Genomic DNA, 19,707 nt, shown 5'->3' with positions numbered 1-19,707 from the left:
GAATGTATTGGCATGAACAATCTGAATATACTGTCACAGGAGTAGGTGTTTGTGTACTCAGGGTTACTGTGAAATAGGTTCTCTAGAGTTACGCAGATCTGGGAGGAGAGCTGAAGACGTTGAACCGGGCTGGTTACCGGTGAGACTGAGAACCGGGCTGGTTACCGGCGAGACGGAGAACCGGGCTGGATACCTGTGAGACTGAGAACCACACTGTGAACCGGGCTGGGCACCGGTATAACTGGAACACAGCTGTAATCTGAGCTGGTACCGGATATAACTGGAAATGCAACTGTAAGTAGAACAATGACTGTGGCTGTGACTTTAGGACAAGCTGAAGAAGAACTAAAGACTGTAGCTGTGACTTTAAGATGAGACAGCTACTGGATATAACTGGTAACACAACTGTAATCCGGAATGGGTAGCAAAAGAGCAGAGTTTTACAGGAAGTAAGGTAATAGTGTTACCTCTTAGGGAGCTCAGCTACTAAGCTCACACTGAGCTGTGTGACTCAAGGAACTGGTAATCTGTTTATCCAAGTGAGCAGAAAAAATGCAGGATCCAGTACAGATGGCAGAGGCAAGTCACCAAATATGAGAAATACCATCCGGATTATGACAGGTGTAACATGAGTGCGAGGCTAAAGAGATTTATGTGAAAGTTGTTCCTAAAAGAATCACCTGGACCTATGGCAGAGGGGTCCCCTGTCTGTGGAAGCATGCTTACTAAGATGGTATACTGAGGAAAAACATAGTTCCAAGGTACCCACCTGCACCAAGAACATTGTGACTTCTCTAGTTTGGCTTTTTTTTATTAAAATGATTTCTCACCATTTACATTTAGCTTCACATATTTTATAATTGAATACACATAACATTCACACAAAATACAATGAGCACAAACCAACACCTTAATATTCCCCGTAACCCCTCCCCCATATAGCCTGTGCTGTGCTATATCAACCCGGCCAATATACTAGAACAATATATTGTTTGTTCAAGCAACACACAACATATCTGTAGAGAGTTGGCAGGTGTGTACAGCTGATATGTCCAGTGCTGAAACCAGGGTGGTATGTAGTAACATTAAGAAATATGGTGGTGGTACTTGGTACCACCAGCCGACCACTGGGGCATAATTTATAAGGGTCATTTTTGTGTGTGGGACATAAAATGGTGTCAGTGACATAACTGTGTGTGGAATAATGTGTAATGGGCATTATGGTATTTGGCATAATGTGTAAGGGGCATTACGGTGTGTGGCATAATGTGGCCATGCCCCTATTGTCATGTAGCCACTAGCCTAGTTTCATGTGACCATGCCCCCTCATGACACGTGGCCACGCCCATTTTTACTATCAGTACAACTAAGAAAACATTTCTACTTGCACCAATGGATATGTCTGCAGCATAGCCAATATTGATATATCTGAAAGATATCTGTGCATCTGCATGTGTGTATGGGCGGCCCATCAACTGCCCGTACACGGGCTTCCTGGACCACCAACACTGACATCACAACTGGGCAGGCAAATTCAAATGCCTGACCAGTTGTGATGTCTGCGCAGACATATTGATTGGTGTGTATGCTTATCAAATGGACGGTCATGTTGGTGGATCTCTCTGCATAGTATGTTCCCAGTCTTAAGAAATCACACATGGAAATAAAGATACAAAATGTAAAATAACAAATAGCCATTCAAAGAGTAATTTTGTTTTTTCATGTTCTGCGTATACAATGTGGCATAGACCTCCCACACAGTAGGGGGTGCTGTTTGGCAATATTCTAAGTAAGCTACTAGCAGTTTAAATTGGTTTCCTATTTTAGTCATGTCATTTTCGCAGTCATTTTAGAATATGTGTGAATGTCTTATAAATCACACAATATTTGCTGAAGAAGTGTATATGACATTGCTTAACTAGTTTATATTAATCATACATGTCTTGTTGCAGAAATGTGAGAAACTGGAAAATAATTTTGATGACATCAAACATACGACTCTTGGTGAGCGAGGCGCACTTCGAGAAGCCATGAGGTAAGTTTTTGTTACCATGGCAGCAGTCATCCATGTGGCAAAGCAAAAGCCATTCTTCATTATTGGGGGAACAAATTAGTTTATTGCCACTATTCAGCTCTGTTCTCCAAGGTATTAATTTGTCACTAGATAGGCTTCCTTTGAGGCTGCATTTTGCTTTAAAGCTGCATAAATATTAAGCCTCAGTGCGCAGTAGAAAAATAAATGTTTAATTGGTTCCTTGAAATGCTTAAGGTTCATGTGAATTATATTTACTCTAAATCATAAATGAACAGAATTGCTCTTATTCTGCAAGGATGATAAAATGCACATATTGAATAATTTAGCTACAACCTATATTTATTTAAAAATAAGTTACCCCCACCCCCAGCATATCTGGACAGTTTATTACTCTGTTACGTCCTTAACATTTTAAATCTCTTTGAAGTAGTTTGAGGCCAAATACAGGCACTGGGATGATAAACTGTGTGGAATGTAGCCCATAGGCTACAATGGCTTTCATTATCTAAAGATGACATTTGCTATAGGTACCGGGGACATTTTAGCAGCTATGGGGACTGCATTTATGGTCAAAATGAGAGGACTGCAGCAGATATCTCAGATGTGGTCCTCCCTGGATACATATACATCCTAGGGATGCTTAATACTTGCAGTAAGCCTTTGAAAACAGGTGTATTGCAGCAATATGTGATCAATAGTAATCTATTGCTAGCTGGCATGCAGGCTAATACGCAATAACAATTACAAATGTTCCTGCAAAACTGAGGTACACTGGAGACTCTATGCTGTGTTGTGTAGTTCCACAGCAGCTAGAGGGCCACATGTTGAATACCCCTGCTGTTTTGCAGGTATGCAGTTAGCATGCCAATCGTCAGGATCCCGGCGGTCACAATACAGACGCCGGGATCTCGATAGGGGCACCATACCGGCGCCTGTCCTGTCCATGACACCAATAGAGGGAGAATAGAACCTGTTGCGAGCGAAGCTCGCCACCGAGCCCGCAGCATGGTGAGCACAGCAAGCACGCAAGACTCCACCACGCTCCCCGCAGTGCCAACCTGGCTGCCTCCTCCTGGAGGGGGCAGCTAAAAGTTCAGCAAATGATCTTACATAACAAAAGCTTTAAAAGTTAATTACTGTACCTCAAATAAATCTAATACTGTATATGTTCATATAAAGTGTATATAACAGCCTTCTGTACCATGTGAATTTATCACACATTTGGTTCTCTAAAATAGTGGAATGTCAGTGTCTTTCTAAATTATTTATCTCAGGGATACTATATATATAAGACTTCAAAATAGCCATATGTGATGCTGAATGTAATATTATATATACACTATTCTTCATAAAACTTTTCAAATAATATATTGCTACATTTTTCTAATTATTGGGAAAATGTATAATAGCGCCCCTGTCATAACGTGCGCTGAAACTGCTTCTTCCCCATAACAATGGGTAATACATTTACCCCTATTTGTTTAAAAGGATAGTGTAACACTTTTAAATAAGTACTGTAGGAGACTTACAGTATCTATACTAACCTGTACTATGTAAATTGATAGAGGCGATACCATGGAAGTTACTATTTATTGATTGCCGTTTATCAATAAATGTCATTATTTGTGCATTATAAGTTCCTGCTGTTTTACTTTGCATGAACTATACCAGTGGATGATAGACTGCAAAGATCTCTCCAACATAATGGTACAGTACATTGAATATTGATTATTAGTACAATTTAAATGCTAATGTGCATAGAGTATTCTGGAGTGGAAATCTGAAATCCATTTGCATTCACTAAATTAACTCCGATATATGAATTCCAATAGGAACCTGCTGAGAGTTTGGTGCTGATTTACGGATATCATTGATTATTACATGTATGATACCAGAAGCTTATTGAGGACTAACGGTTTTAATAAGGAAATACTCCTCTTTTGAATGTCACCATGCGCATTAAATCTGGTGTAGGCAATTGTTAATTTACACTGTATTTGTTAATGATAATGTTAGTGAGTTGTCCACTTAAGGACCCTGACATCACAAACACAATATACTGTAAGTAAAGGAGAGAAGCCAGTATGCATTTTGTAGCCATATACTCAGCCATCTGGTTGGATTTTTTTTTTCACTTTAATATTAAAACAAATTTAAAAACTTTTTATAATATTAGTTTTGATGTATCTTGCAGTATTATATACAGTACGTAGCAAATGTTGGATTGATCTTTGTTGCAAGATTATACTGTACATTTTGTTTATGTTTAAAAAGGATGACCATTTTACTATTCACACCTCTGATGTGGGGAAAATTACAGCCCAACATTTGCTGTTCCTTTTTACAAATGTCTTATATATGCATAAACAGGGTAAAAGTCTACACCATTGTATTCCATGTGGGGATTGCAGGGCCTGTAATGTGTGCTGCATTCACCTTGGAGTCAGGGCTGTAACTAGGGGTGTGCAAGTAGTGCCACCGTACAGGTGGTGTAACGGTCTGTCCTCCAGTGGCACCTGCATTTGGCTTGTAAGGCACCTGGAGTGGCACCATGCAACCTAGAGAGTTACTCATGTGGGATATTAGGACATGCCTAGCACTCAGGTTTCTGTTCCTGGCCCACTCATTGTGTCATAATGTTACATGTATTGGGGCCCTCCATTGGCGTTTTTAAAATGGGTGCAATGTGTGTGGTGCATACGGGCCCCAGGATCCAGTGGGTTACACCACATGCACTAAACACATTTCTTTACATACCTTTCCACAGTATCACATTGGAGCTGCAGTGGCAGTAAAAAATCACTGGCAAAATGACTGCCGTGCATGTGTAGAAGGGTTTTAGTCTCCAGAACATGATTGGCTTCATGTTTCCAAAGACCTGTGCATGCACAGTAAACTCTGGCATAGTGCCAAAGTCCACTGAGCCATGAAGAGTAGGAGGCCCCACACGGGCCCCCATCTCTGTTAAAATGCCCCTGGAGCCCTCCTATGGCACTGCTTGGACAATTCCACTTTTCTCTATAAAATGCACAGTGTTTTTTAGACTTTTCCTAACTGTTCCTTAGCTGTAGATTACTGCTTATACAGTATATGGTTGTCTGGTTGGGAGTCAAGAGAGTGTGCAGTGCACATGGGCTCCTGGGTCCAGGGGGGCCACATGCACACACTGCACCCATATAAGTATACTCTCCTCTCCGGAGTTCAATGCCTGGTCTGTAGCAATAGTAGAATTCATAAGGAAAATGTGCGGCTGCCATTTTCTGGTGATTTGCCCAAGTGCAGTAAAAAAGTCACTGAGAAAATGGCACAAGCACCGTGTTCCCAGAGACCTGGGCATGCACAGTAGAATTTGGTGCAGTGCCACAATCTATTGAAGAACAAAGAGGATGAGGCCCACATGTAGCCTGCACATGGCTTCCCTTCTCAAACAGCACTTGGGCAAAGGTCTTTTGATAGTAGATGAAACTTGGGACAGCAGGTTGTGGATAAGGGAGCAATGTGGATCCTGGAGAGAAGTGCTAGGATTATGGATTATGGTTTGTGTGGAGCACGGAGCTGTGTTTTTATGTGATATTAGTGATGAGAGAAGCATTTATACTGTATAATGGAGATGGAAAAATATGCAATAGTGAATATTATTATTGGTAGATGGGTAAGTGAGAAGAGCAATGGTAGTAACTTAAGTATAAATGTTTGGACTTATGAGAGTATAGTGCAGAGGTTCTCAAATGCTGTCCTCGTGGCACCCCAATGGACCAGGTTTTACATATATCCATGGCAGAACTAATTTTACAAAGACAGTAGTGCCATCTAACACTGTGATGTATATTTTATATTGTACACATTGATCACAAAATTTATTTGGAAACAATGGTGGTCATTCCGAGTTGTTCGCTCGTTGCCGTTTTTCGCAACGCAACAATTAGGTGGAAAATGCGCATGCGCATGGTACGCAGCGCGCATGCGCTAAGTAATTTAACACAAAACTTTGGAGATTTACACAAGCTTGAGCGATGTTTTTTCAACGCTCGAGTGATCGTAGTGTGATTGACAGGAAGTGGGTGTTTCTGGGCGGCAACTTGGCGTTTTCAGGGAGTGTGCTAAAAAACGCAGGCGTGCCAGGAAAAAATGCAGGAGTGGCTGGAGAAACGGGGGAGTGGCTGGCCGAACGCAGGGCGTGTTTGTGACGTCAAACCAGGAACTAAACGGACCGAGGTGATCGCAATCTAGGAGTAGGTCTTGAGCTACTCAGAAACTGCAGGGAATTATTTAGTAGCAGTTCTGCTAATCTTTCGTTTGCTATTCTGCTAAGCTAAGATACACTCCCAGAGGGCGGCGGCCTAGCGTTTGCAATGCTGCTAAAAGCAGCTAGCGAGCGAACAACTCGGAATGAGGGCCAATATTTGCAGTTTTTCCATCATGGATTAACACAAAAAGATGCTTGCGGCTACTAACTTGTGAGCAAGACATATAAAGCTGTCCATGGGAGAAGCAGCTGGTCCTGAGATCTAGGACTGCAGCCCTGCACATTTTTAAGGGTGTGCAATATATGTACAGTATATATTGTATATTTCTATACATCTAGTCATTTCTGACTTGAGGAGCCTGCACACTGCACGCGCTCAGTGACAAGCGTCTGGTTTTTACATAATTACTCCCCTCCCTGAAGTCACATCAAGATCAAACATACCTCAGTTTCTTTCTAGGTTACTAAACTTTTTAATAAAGTTTGAAAATATCATAGTTCATGATACATAATAAGGGAAGGACATTTTTTATGTTATTGACCTTAATACAGGACTGCAGGTAGACAGATTCACATTGAAATATCTAAGAACAGTCATAATGGAGGAAGTGTATAGACATAAAGGTTGACAACCTTTAAAATAACCATTGGAAAAGCCATTAATGTTTAGGATACACAAATTTTAATGTCCTTTGAATCTACTAAAGTCATGACAGTCAGGACAGCCCTGCGATATAATAAGATAGTCCCTATTATACAATTTGTTTTTTCAAAACAGATGTTCTTCAGACTGTCCGGCCAAGGGCAACGGACATCTGTAAATCCCATGGTGGGATTAGTCCAATATAATTCCCAGTCAGTGCTGGAGATTTGAACATTCAAAATCTAGGGTGTTCCAATATACGTTCTTTGCGATTTGATTGCAGTACACTATTGGCAACCAGCTCAAATTATAATCCTTTACCTGGGACAAACAGTCTCTTAGATGGTGGACCTGGTCAGTGAGTCCTACAACCACACAACATAGAAATTCCCAATCTTGAAAGGTATGCAGGGTTGGACCGGGTTAGTACTTGATGGAAGTACAATCTGAGTGTGCTACAGCAAGTAGCATGTATATCAATCAGGGAAGGGACAAGTGCAAAGTAAAAGATCCTTTAGTCTTTTAATAGACTCTTCAGAATTTTGGTACATTTACACAGATAGCCATACTTCCTCATTCTCAGGAAGATATAAAAGATGGTAGTATAGTTATCTTGGTGGCACCAGACTGGTCAATAAAAGTTTGGTACTCAGGGGTACATGGATTGGACTTCCATTTCAACATGATCGGGTTGTTTTAGGGGCCAGTTATTGTCGGGAAATCTATCGACTAGATTTATGGTGTGATTTTTGATGCTAGGATCTCAGAAGATTCCGTAGTTCAGACTAGGGGGTATATTTACTAAGGTCCCGATTTATTTCAAGTTTGTATTTATCTTCTAAGTGTGATCACGGGAATTTACTAAACACAAATCTTGGCAGTGTTGGGGTTATTCGTATTGTTTTTCCCGGCTGAGTTCACAAATACGAATGAATAGACCATCGGTCAAACACGGCTGTTATTTGATACAACTCCATAATTTACTAAGAATTCGTATTCTCAATCACTGCCGACAATAGCCAAACGTGGCGCACCCTGACTGGCTGCTGGGATCTCCAGTGACAGGAGTCACGTGGGTCCCGGCATTCGGGGAAAGGGTTCTATGTGTAAACATGGAACCCCTTTAGTGGCGTGGATCGGGCTTTCATTTTTTTTTTTTTGCCAAGGCCGTGGATTACTTTTGGATTGAAGAGGACCGAGCATCACTGGATAATAGGGGAGTAGATTGGAATTTTGGATTAACAGGTAAACTATTGGATTCAACATGGGGAAGGGGATGTGATTGGTCGGCGTGGGATGTAGGTAAGTATGTATGAGTGTGTAAGTGTGTTTTAATAAAATTATACTATCATGGTGTGTGTCTCTTGTTTTTATTTGGGTATTTATTCTGTTGTAGAGCTACAGATACCAGCGGGCCCGTTATTGCCCCGCATGCTGGTACTTGTGGTTCCCCAAGTACCAGCAAGCGGGAGAGGTTTGCTGGGACTTGTAGTTCTACAACAAAAGACAATATTCTTTTTTTTTTACACAAAAAGGCTATCGGCCCCCCATCCAACGCCCAGGAATGGAGGGGACAGCCTCGGGCTTCACCCCTGGCCCTTTGGTGCCTGAAGGGGGGAGCCCTTGATTTAAGGGGTCCCCACTCCTCTGTGGTACCCCGGCCAGGGTGACTAGTTGGGGGGTTAATGCCACTGCCACTGAGACCAGTATAAAAGTGTCCCCTGGCTGTGGCATTATCTTCTAGGCTAGTGGAGCCCGTTGCTGGTTTTAAAAATATGGGGACCCCTACATCTTTTGTCCCCCACATTTTTGGAACCAGGGCCGGCCCAAGAACACGGTGCTGGTTGTCTAAATATGGGGGGACACAAGGCAATTTTTCCCCGGTATTTAAACAACCAGGGCCGGCTCAAAGATCCCGAGGCTGGTTATGCTCAGGAGGGGGGATCCCATGCATTTTTTTTTAACACTTAACTGTTTTAACTCTTTTCATGCTGTACACAATGAAGCCCTGCGCGGATCTCACTGATACGGCTAGGCTTCACTGTGTTATGTCCGGCAGTGTTTTACTAATCACTCCCGTAAAACACTCCCCGACAATACGAATAACATCGACATCGAAAAATACGAAAAACGAAAACTCTGCAGTATAGTAAATTACCGAAAATTGTTTAAAAAAGTTGCAGAAAAATACGACCGATAAAATCTGAGTTCAAACTCCCACCAATTCGGCAGAAACACAAATCTTAGTAAATAAACCCCTAGGAGACAGTATTATCTTAGATTATGCTGTACTGTATGCTTGGTGTAATAAGGAAACAGGTTTTTTCGTACTCCATTATTATACAGTATAATTATTCATAAAGATTGTCAAATTCCAGAAGTGAAGACATCCTATATGTTCTAGCTTTTCAGTTTCTACCCTTAGAACCCTGCAAGTTACAGAGAGTTTTATCCTATGTTCTTATTAATCAGGAAACTGTATTAACATCTTTTGCTTATTCAGCAAAACATGAGGTCAGACTTTTATGTCCCTGTTAGATATTTTAGCAAAAGTCTGTATCTGTAGGGGTCAATCAGCATAAGACAAATAGTTACTTATTATTATAACACTAATAAAAAGTTTGGCCTGCTTCAAGGTGGACTGCAGCCTGATGTATTAGGGCCACAGCCCACAGTCCAGCAGATATATAAAAGTGCTGAACTATCCATCCCAATTAAGCTCTCTCTTAACCCACTTGGTTGGTACTTGTGGGTACCATGGCATAGTTCCACAGAACAGTTATGCAGAGCAGTTACAGAGCTCTCTCTCCATACATTCAACAGGATTATACATCACGATTAACGTTTGGTTCAGTTAAGACTTAAAATACCCTTCTACTAGGGGCGACTTTGGGCCCTCATTCCGAGTTGATCGCTAGCTGCTTTCGGTTGCAGCGCGGCGATCAGGCAAAAAAATCGGCAAATCTGCACATGCGTATGGTATGCAGTGCACATGCATGCCATTCTTTCACACAAAACTATGCAATTTCACACAAGGTCAAGCGACGCTTTTCAGTCGCTCTGCTGATCGGTGAGTGATTGACAGGAAAGGGGCATTTCTGGGAGGTAACTGAGCATTTTCCGGGAGTGTGCTAAAAAACGCAGGCGTGTCGGGTAAAAATGCAGGCGTGCCTGGAGAAATAGGGGAGAGGCTGGGAGAATGCAGGGCGTGTTTGTAACGTCAAAGCAGGAACTAAACTGTCTGCATTGATCGCAAGGTAGGAGTAGGTTTGGAGCTGCTCAGAAACGGCATGAAATTTTTTTCGAGCAGTTCTGCTAATCTTTCGTTCGCACTTCTGCTAAACTAGGATACACTCCCAGAGGGCGGCGGCTTAGCGTTTGCACTGCTGCTAAAAGCAGCTAGCGAGCAATCAACTCGGAATGAGGGCCTTAGTGTATCACCCCAGGGTAGAAGTGTCCCCCAGATAGATGAATGAAAAAATAAGTTTTTTGAAATGTATCAGTTAAATCTTTCTCTGAGTCCATCTGGGGGACACTTCTGTCCCTCCTGTAATGGTTGTGCATATGAGAAGAATGAAATCCTGTCCTTAGTTGTTTAACCTATTCTTAAAGCTTGTTAAGTTCACACTGAGAAAGGGTTGGAGGGGAGGAGCCTATATAATGGTTTAAAAAGGGAACCTATTAAGTACTGGCTCCTCAATCCTCATTAAACCCCATAGTAGAAGAGTACCCCAGATGCACTCTGCGAAAGAGATTTAACTGGTAAGTACTTAAAACCTTATTTTTGTAGGACTTTTTTTTCCAGGTGTAGAGTACAAATGTTTGTAAACCTGTTAGCATAAAAAAAGCAAAAACAAAATCCTATTTATCAAAAGTGATAAAGATGGCTTGGATTTTTCACGTCTTTATACACCTTGGATACAGCATCCAATATATTAAGCCACAGTTGCGGCTGATTTGCAGCTAGACCATGAGAAAATTACTTTTCACATGAGCACATTTTCAGCTTTCAAAAAAGCATCTAAGCGTTGATTCAAAAGAAAATAAACTGTAAATGTGTGATCATAAAATGTTTTGGCCCATTTATTTCTGCATGGGAAAATTTATACGAATTAATGGAAGAAATAGTATTTATTAGTAGCACTTTTGTGCACTCCAATAGTGTTTAGTTTAAAACTAGAAATGGCGAAATTATTTAAGGAACCCCATTAAAGTTTTTAGTAACTAATGAAATCATTAGCCCTTCGTGTAAGAGCACTGCAGTGATTGCAGTAAGTGCGCACTTTAGAGGCATGCAAAAATAGTTTAAATGTCAAGCAGTTATTCATGAAGTATCTAAACATGACTTACTTTTATGTGTTGCTTTCTAGCTGCTTTGCTGTAAATTGTTTTTTGTGATGTGTGGTATACAGCTGACACAGTATGTTATCTGCATGGAGGGGATGCTGTCATGTGACTGGTGCTTGGGAACCCGGTGGTCACCATGACACCCATAGAGTCCACTGAGCTTGCAAGGTACTTTGTTGCACTACACCCCCTTCCCTGCTGGCATACCGCTCCCGGGATCCCGGGGTTAGTATGCTGACAGCCAGAATCCCAAGCGCCGGTCTCCCAGACCCAAACTGTATGGAGATACTGGGTTGATCGTACTTAGAAAAGTAAAACTAGTTTCTATTTGAAAGTTGTGACACAGTTGTTTTGCTCAATACCTAAAATTTTATTTTTACTTTTGTAGCTTATGAGTATTCATCTATTGTCTAGTGTAAAAAAATGGGATTTTGGTACTTACCGATAAATCCTTTTCTCTGAGTCCATAGGGGATACTGGAGTGCAGTGTACTGTGGGGTATAGATGGGATCCGTGAGGTCTGTGTGTGTGCTGGCTCCTCCCCTCTATGCCCCTCCCCATCAGACCAGTTAAGAAAAACTGTGCCCGAAGAGAGACTGAAGAGAAGTAAAGTCAAACTTCATAACAGAGAAACTGGAATAGAGCCAGAACAAATCTGTAATCAAATGGCAATAGCCAACAGTGATCCAACACACAAACTGAACATGCGTGTAGGAAGAATAGCACAGGGTGGGCATCTAGAATCCCCTATGGACTCCGAGAAAAGGATTTATTGGTAAGTACCAAACTCCCATTTTCTCTTACATCCATAGTGGATACTGGAGTGCAGTGTACTGTGGGGAAGTCCCAAAGCTCCTATTACAGGCGAGAGTGTGCTGTGATCCCTGTAAGTAAAAACGCTCAACTAAATGCAACTGATGTCAAGGAACTTGCTTGGAAACTGGGCAATCTATCAACGATGCAGCATCCTGTAATAACGGCCGTACCCTCTACAGAGATACGAAGCATCCGCAGCATATTTAGTGTCTGCAAGACTGACAAGGCATCTGTAAGAACAGACACCACAAGTGTGAATTGGTGGGACAGCCTTCAGAAGAAAAACCTGGCAAAGTTGAAGTTCAGCTCCGTCGGCATGAAAAGGAGACATGGAGGTGTGTAGGACAGTGCCCCCAAATCCAATTAGCTCCCCGCAGATGCAAAAACCATAAGAATAACTGTCTTCCAGGAGAGATATGTAAAAAAATTAAAAAAACGAGTTGCGGACGGTTCTCAAGTCGGAAGATTGTAGAACTGTAGAAAGACATTTAAACCCAAAGTGTGGCTGGAGAAATGTATGGAGGCTGGAGGTGTAGAACGCCCTGTAGGAACATCTGGCCAGCCTTTCCTGCAGGAAATGGAAGGACCTCCCAGCCAAACCAAAACAGGTGGAAGATACAGGCACTGTTCCATCCGAAGACAAACAGCGTCCAATCCTATCCATTGCCTGGCAGTGACCTCCATCCTGTCACTGTTTGCCTACCCAGGAGTAGAACCCCAGACCTATTTCACCAGAATAGGAACCAAACATATGGCATTCTCTGTTGCCACTAGCATGTACTACCCTGTGAACAGCTAGGTAGTTAAACGCAGCCCTAGAAGATCGGACAAGGAAAGGGGCCCACTAAAATAGGTCCTCTCAAGGTGGTAAAGGACAGGGGATGCTTAACAAAAGGAGTGAAGGCTGTGTACCACAGTCTGCGAGACACATCCGGGGCCCTGAGAATTGGCAGAACTCTGCTCCTATTTAGCTGCTTGAACACTCGTGGAAAAGAGACAATGGCGAAAACTCCCTGAAAGGGTCCAGGGAGGCGGTAAAGTTTCCACTGCCATTGTCTCTGGGATGCTCGTCCTGGAGCAGTATCTGAAGTTTCTTGATGATCAGAGACACCATCAAGCCAAGCTTTTGCCCATCCCCGCCTGGAAACCACCTGCTGGAACCCCGAAGGTAGAGATGCTACTACCCTGGGTGTAACTTTTTTTTTAATTTTTTAAAGAAAGTAGCTTCTAGTTGTCAACTCATGGAATAATGATGACCGAAATAGGAGCAGCATACTTCTCTGGCTAGTAGAGGATCCTGGCCTCCACTCTCATAGCCACTCGACCTCGGGTAACTGGATGGCGGGTGATGTATGCCATGGCAGTGGCATTGCTGGAGTGAACCTGAACAGGCCGACCCTATATCTAGGGAAATGCCTGGCCTAGTCTGGTAAAGGTCTTCTCAACTTCAAAATGGCTATTGTAAAGTGTGGTGTTTCACCTGGCCCAGTGATCTTGGAACTGAGAGCTCTGTGTTACTGCTGCCAAGTCCTGGAGACTGGTATCCATGGGCAGAAGCACCTAGTGAATGATGAATGAGCGATCCTCTATCTGAAATGGTGACAGTAACCACCACTGCAGAGACAGTGGTGTTTGAGGAACTATTATTATTTATTTATTAACAGTTTCTTTTTATAGCGTAGCAAATTCCTTTGCGTTTTACAATTGGAAATAAGAATGATATAACAAAACTGGGTAATATCAAACAGTCAAAGAGGTAGGAAGGCCCTGCTCACAAGCTTACAATTTATAGGGAAATAGGCATGGATACACAAGGATAGGTGCTATCTATTGCATAGTTGTCCACCACATTGCAAGGGTTCTTGGTGGGCTGTATGATATTGTCACACAGCAACGATGAATCGGGGTCGAGAGGAAGGGAAAGTGAAGAATGAGAAGACGTGAGGATATGTGTGGACTGTGCAGGACTGATGTGTGTGGACTGATGCAATTTGATAGGAAGATTTATGAAAGTTATGTGGGCGGTTCTGGAATTTGATACGCTTGCCTGAAGAGGTGAGTTTTCAGGAACGCTTGAAGGTTTGGAGACTAGAGGAGAGTCTTATTGTGTGTAGTAGGGCATTCCACAGAGTGGGTGCATCCCAAAGAAAGTCCTGCAATCGTGAGTGGGAGCGAGTAATGAGTGTGGATGAGAGACGCAGATCTTGTGAAGAGCAAAGAGGTGGGGTTGGGAGATATTTTAAGATAAACTAAGTGATGTACGCTGGTGTAGTTTGGTTAATGGCCTTGTGTGTGCGTAAAATTATTTTATATTGAATATGGTAGAATACAGGTAAACAATGGAGGGACTGACAGAGTGGATCTGCAGATGATGAACGTCTAGTGAGGAATATGAGCCTTGCAGCTGCATTCAGAATGGATTGTAGTGTTGAGAGTCTCTTTTTTTGAAGACCAGTTAGGGGACTATTGCAATAATCAATGTGGGAGATAATGAGCGCATGAATTACAGTTTTAGCAGTGTCTTGTGTAAGGCATGGTCGCATTTTGGATATGTTTTTTAGATTTTAGATGCATGTAACATGATTTTGAGACTTATTGAATGTGGGGAACAAAGGACAGATCAGAATCAAGGATGACAACTAGGCAGCGAGCTTGTGGGGTAGGGTTGATTGTCGGGTTTTCAACAGTGATAGTTGTACTTGATGTTGGTCGGTGGAAATATAATTAAACTGTTTTTGAAATATTAAGTTTGTGGTGGCGAGATGTCATGCAAGATGAAATGGCAGAAAGGCATTCAGTGACACGGCCCAGTACAGATAGGGACAAATCAGGGGAGGATAGGTAGATTTGATTATAATCTGCATACAGATGATACTGAAATCCAAATGAGCTGATTAGTTTACCAAGAGATGAGGTATAGATTGAGAAAAGCAGAGTACCCAAGACTGAGCCTTGCGGTACTCCAACTGAAAGAGGTACGAAGAGGAGGTAGATTCAGAGAAGCGAACACTGAAGGAGCGATTAGATAGGTAGGATAGGGACCAAGAAAGGGCTGTGTCTTTTAGACCTAGGGATTGTAGTGTTTGTATGAGAAGAGGGTGGTCAACAGTGTCAAAGGCAGCAGATAGATCTAGAAGAATAAGTAGTGAGTAATGGCCTTTAGACTTCGTAGTGACCAAATCATTAACCACTTTAGTCAGTGCTGTCTCTGTGGAGTGTTGGGAATAGAAGTCTGACTGAAGTGGGTCCAATAAGTTGTGGGAGTTAAAGTGTGTGAGTCGAGTGTAGGCAAGTCTTTCAAGTAGCTTAGAGAGACAAGGGAGCTGAGAGAGAGGTGGTCATTCCGAGTTGATTGTAGCCAGCAACATTTTGCTGCTGCTGCGATCAACTAGTCCACGCCTATGGGGGAGTGTATTTTAGCTTAGCAGGGCTGCGATCACTTGTGCAGCCCTGCTAAGCTCAAAAAATTTCAAGCAGAACAAGTCTAGCCCTGGACATACTTACCCTTTGTGACGATCTCTGCGATGCTGGGGCTGGCTTTGACATCAGACATCTGCCCTCCATTCTCCTAGACATGCCTGCGTTTTCTTCACCACTCCCAGAAAAACGGCAGGCAACTGTCCGGTGACGCCCAGGAATGCCGCCTTTCTGTCAATCTTTCTTCGTTCTCTGCAACGTAACCCGCAATGATGCGCATGCACAGTACAACCGCCGCGCATGCGCATTCTGGACCCATTCGCACCACAGCAACAAACCGTTGCATGCGAACGGATCGGAATGACCCCCATAGGGCCGTAGTTTCTGAGTTAGGGTCAGAATTTTGTTTTTTTTAAATGGGAGTAATCACTGCATGCTTGTACAGTGAAGGAAAAATACCAGTAGAATGAGAGAGATTACATGAGCACTGTAGACAGAGCTTTACTTATTTGTGAGGGTAAAGGATCAAGAGGAGAGGTAGTAGAAAAGCAAGATGAGAAGAGTGATACTTCATCTTCATTTGTGGGATCAAATGAAGAGAGAGTGCCAGAGGGTTCAGGTAAAGAACTGAATAGGTCACTGGCTGATCAAGAGCATACCATTTCATCTCGGATCTTATCAATCTTCTCTTTGAAGTAGGAAGCAAGATCTTGTGCTTTGATAGTGGCTGGTGGGGTAGGTGAGGGAGGATTCAGAAGTGATTTAAATGTATTAAAGAGTCGTTTGGGGTTAGAGGCTTGAGCAGAGATAAGAGTTTGGAAATATGTTTGTTTGGCAGTGTCCAGGTCATTTCTAGAAGAGTGGTAGACAGTCTTATATGTGAGGAAGTCCCTTGAAATACGAGATTTACGCCACTGACGTTCACATTTACGTGTGAGATTTTGTAGAGGTCTTGTTAATTTAGAGTGCCATGGTTGACATCTAGACCTACTTGGAGTCTGAGGGGTAGCTGGAGTCACTTCATCAAGGGCTAGTTCTAGAGTCTGGTTCAGGTGTGATACAGCCATCTCAGGAGAGGTGAATGCAGAAATAGGTGAAAGCAGTTGTTGGAGTGAGGTGGAAAGTTCTTGAAGATTAATTGTGTTAATATTTCTGTGGGTTTGAGGATGATTGGAGGACTTCAGCAACACATAGTTTGAATGAATGGAGGAGAGCATGCAGGTGATAAGGTTTAGGTTATGATCTGAGAGGGGGAAAGGAGTGACTAGGCACATGGAGGAATTATGCGCATTATGTGATGCATGTGCAGGTGTGAACCCAACTAGTCAGAGCGGAGATGCTACGAGGATGGCCGCGAGTTAAATCTGCCATACTTAATCTCCACAAAGGATGGGATCATCTTTGGTAGGAGATGGACACCAAGATAAATCTGATGTCTCTGGAGTACCTGCTGTAACATGGCTAGAACAGTCTGGGCCATATTGAGGGAAAGGGTACCCTTTCCTAGTATTATTCGTAAAAATTGTAGTCTCTGAGACGTGAGTGAGGGTAATCTTGTGGGAAGTGTTCCCTGGAAGGTGACTTTATATGAGCAGCTCATCCAGGTATGGATCAATGTCATTCCCATGGCATTTTGAGTTGAACATCATCTCCATTCCCCCCATGAAGACCATCGGGCTGGTGAGCTGCAAAACATCAGTGCTTAGAATCGATAGAGTTCTATAAGGAAGCATAGGAATGCCTGATGTGTAGGTCAGATCGGGAAGTGGAGATATGCATCCTTGATATAAAAAATACCAAGAACAATGTCCCCTCAAAGTCCATGGACACTGTCCCTAGTGATTTCTCTTGAATCATAAGGCAAGTAGTATGGATTCAGGGAAGTCAGATTCAAGATCTGACTGTCTGAGTCGTCCTTCTTTTGGGACCACAAAAAAAATATGAAAATAACCTTTGTTCCAATGTTGTGTTGGAACAGGGACAAGGACTCCTGCTTTCAGGAGCATGCAATACAGTGATTGTAAAAATGTCCTAGCCAAGTTTTCGGACTATCTATATTAACACGATCAATGGAAATTTACAACAGGAATTATTTAGAGAGGTGTTCATTTACAATATTGCACAACAATTTTTTTTTAAAAACCCTCTTTCTTTATGTTTTATAATTATTTTATCCTATTCTGTTTCATATAATAAATTGTATATACTTATTTTTGAAGACAAACCGTCCAGTTGTGAGTATTTTTCTTGACAGCCAGTGCTGGTATATGTATATATTGTTTTAGTTTTTTTAGGGGTTTTGACCATCCCTTTTTCAGCTGCTGTTGGTTGTGCACCTGTATATTGTTTTTATATATTGATCTTCCTAGATACTGTTAGTACAGAATGTAGGAGTTATAACAGTTATATATGACATGCTGCTATTACTCTTACTTGTCCCCCTGCAGTATGGGATCTGAGATCTGCACTGTCTTCCACTCTGTAACCTGCATTGTAAAATGGCGCCTCAGCTAGAGGAAACCAGCAAGATCCATTAGGGCACACTTGTAATGGACTCAGCAAGCTCTTTTAGTCAGTGTGCCCTATTTATGGTGCTACAAAGGCACGTTATTAGCAGGGCCGAACCCAGATTTTTGTGAACAGCCTTAGTCTGTAACTTTGAGCTGCCGCCTGTCCGGTCTCCCCGCTAACCGGGGACCTGGACCTATACTCACCGCTGCCTCTTCAGCTGCTGCTGGGTGGTGTCGGGCTGCTGGGAGCACCAGCTCAGTCCCCAAATGACTGGCTGTGAGTATATCCCGGGACAGGTGTCCCAGCAGCCATGGACCTGGGCACTGACCACTTAAGGTGGGACCGGGTCCCCTCCAGTATCTCCCTCGTAGCAGGCAGGCAGTAGCCAACTGCCTGTCTGTTGTAAAAGTTTTCTAAAAGTGAAAGTAAATGATACATTCTCTGGAGCCCTCCAGAGTGTGACCGGATCTGTGGACAAAATTTTTTGTAAACTGGTCTGATGGGGAGGGGCATAGAGGGGAGGAGCCAGCACACACACAGACTAAGGGGTCTATTCATGAAGCAGTGAAAAGAGTGGAGAAGTTGCCTATGGCAACCAATCAGCTGCTCCATACAACTGTATAGTATGCAAATGATAAATGTTACTTCAATGCTGATTGGATGCCATAGGCAATTTTTTCACTGGCTCAGTTCACCACACTTTTCACTGCTTCATGAATAGATCCCTAAAGAAAATTATTGTGCACTGGCTCACGGACCCCATCTATACCTCACAGTACACTGCACTCCAGTGTCCCCTACGGATGTAAGAGAACAGTATCGGATCTTGCCACGGGCAAACAGGACTTTTGCCCGGGGCGCCGCCTTCTGGAGGGCGCCAGCGCCATCCGGAGGGTGCCACACCACGGCAAGATCCGCTGCTGCTGTGCTCCCGGCTGCCTGCTGCCCCCCGCTGCCACTGGCCGCTGTGAAGGGAAACTAGAGTTTCCCTTCGTGGAGAGGTCCTTTACTGTGCGGTGCGCGATGACGTCATCGCGCACCGCACAGCAAAGGTCCTCTCCACGAAGGGAAACTCTAGTTTCCCTTCACAGCGGCCAGCGGCAGTGGGGGGCGGGGGGCACATTTCAGAGCACTACACTAGTCTGTACAGGGGGTGTAAATTACCACGCCCCCTGTATGAAGCCACGCCCCCATTGCCGCCCGGGGCACGCAAAGCCCCAGAACCGGCCCTGTAAGAGAAATACAGTTAACTACAATATAATAATATAAGCATAATATTCTTAGAATTATTGATAATATAGTGTCCCTATTGTAAAATGTTATAATTTTAAACCTCACCTAGAGTTTTTATTATATAATTTATTATAATACTGCCGTTTCAATTTTAAAAATTTTCATGTATGACGTGTACATTTTACTTCATTAAGCATGGGCTGTATCATGTATCACTTCTACTATGTGATACATCTTGCCCTCTATTGCATACATACTGGCATTTAAAAATGCCGGTATGCATGAATACCTACCTCCATCCAAGGCTTAGTAAATAGACTTTTATCTCATTACTTTATCGCTCTCCAAGATTTGATAAACCTCCTCCAACGGTCATCTATATGGTACCACTAAAATTGATTTGAGGCACTCCCACGTGCTGATTGGCCCATTGTGGCCCTATCAACACAGTTTTATCTG

At 42.9% G+C, this 19,707-nt stretch overlaps 1 protein-coding gene across 1 annotated transcript in view; it reads left to right on the top strand.

The window, feature by feature from the left end:
• The first annotated feature begins 1,048 nt into the window (after nucleotides 1-1,048).
• The window catches only part of DPYD (dihydropyrimidine dehydrogenase), a 1,751,827-nt gene continuing 1,733,168 nt past the window's right edge, over nucleotides 1,049-19,707 (top strand). Inside the window, exons 1-2 of the mRNA XM_063941496.1 lie at nucleotides 1,049-1,072; nucleotides 1,953-2,035. Of these exons, the coding sequence (XP_063797566.1) occupies nucleotides 1,049-1,072; nucleotides 1,953-2,035 (107 nt within the window). The remainder of the gene's footprint in view (nucleotides 1,073-1,952; nucleotides 2,036-19,707) is intronic.

This window comes from Pseudophryne corroboree, chromosome 9 (genome assembly GCF_028390025.1).
Source record: "Pseudophryne corroboree isolate aPseCor3 chromosome 9, aPseCor3.hap2, whole genome shotgun sequence".
NCBI lineage: Eukaryota > Metazoa > Chordata > Amphibia > Anura > Myobatrachidae > Pseudophryne > Pseudophryne corroboree.
The sequence above is the reverse complement of the archived record's forward strand: the minus strand, read 5'-3'. Positions and strand labels throughout refer to the sequence as shown.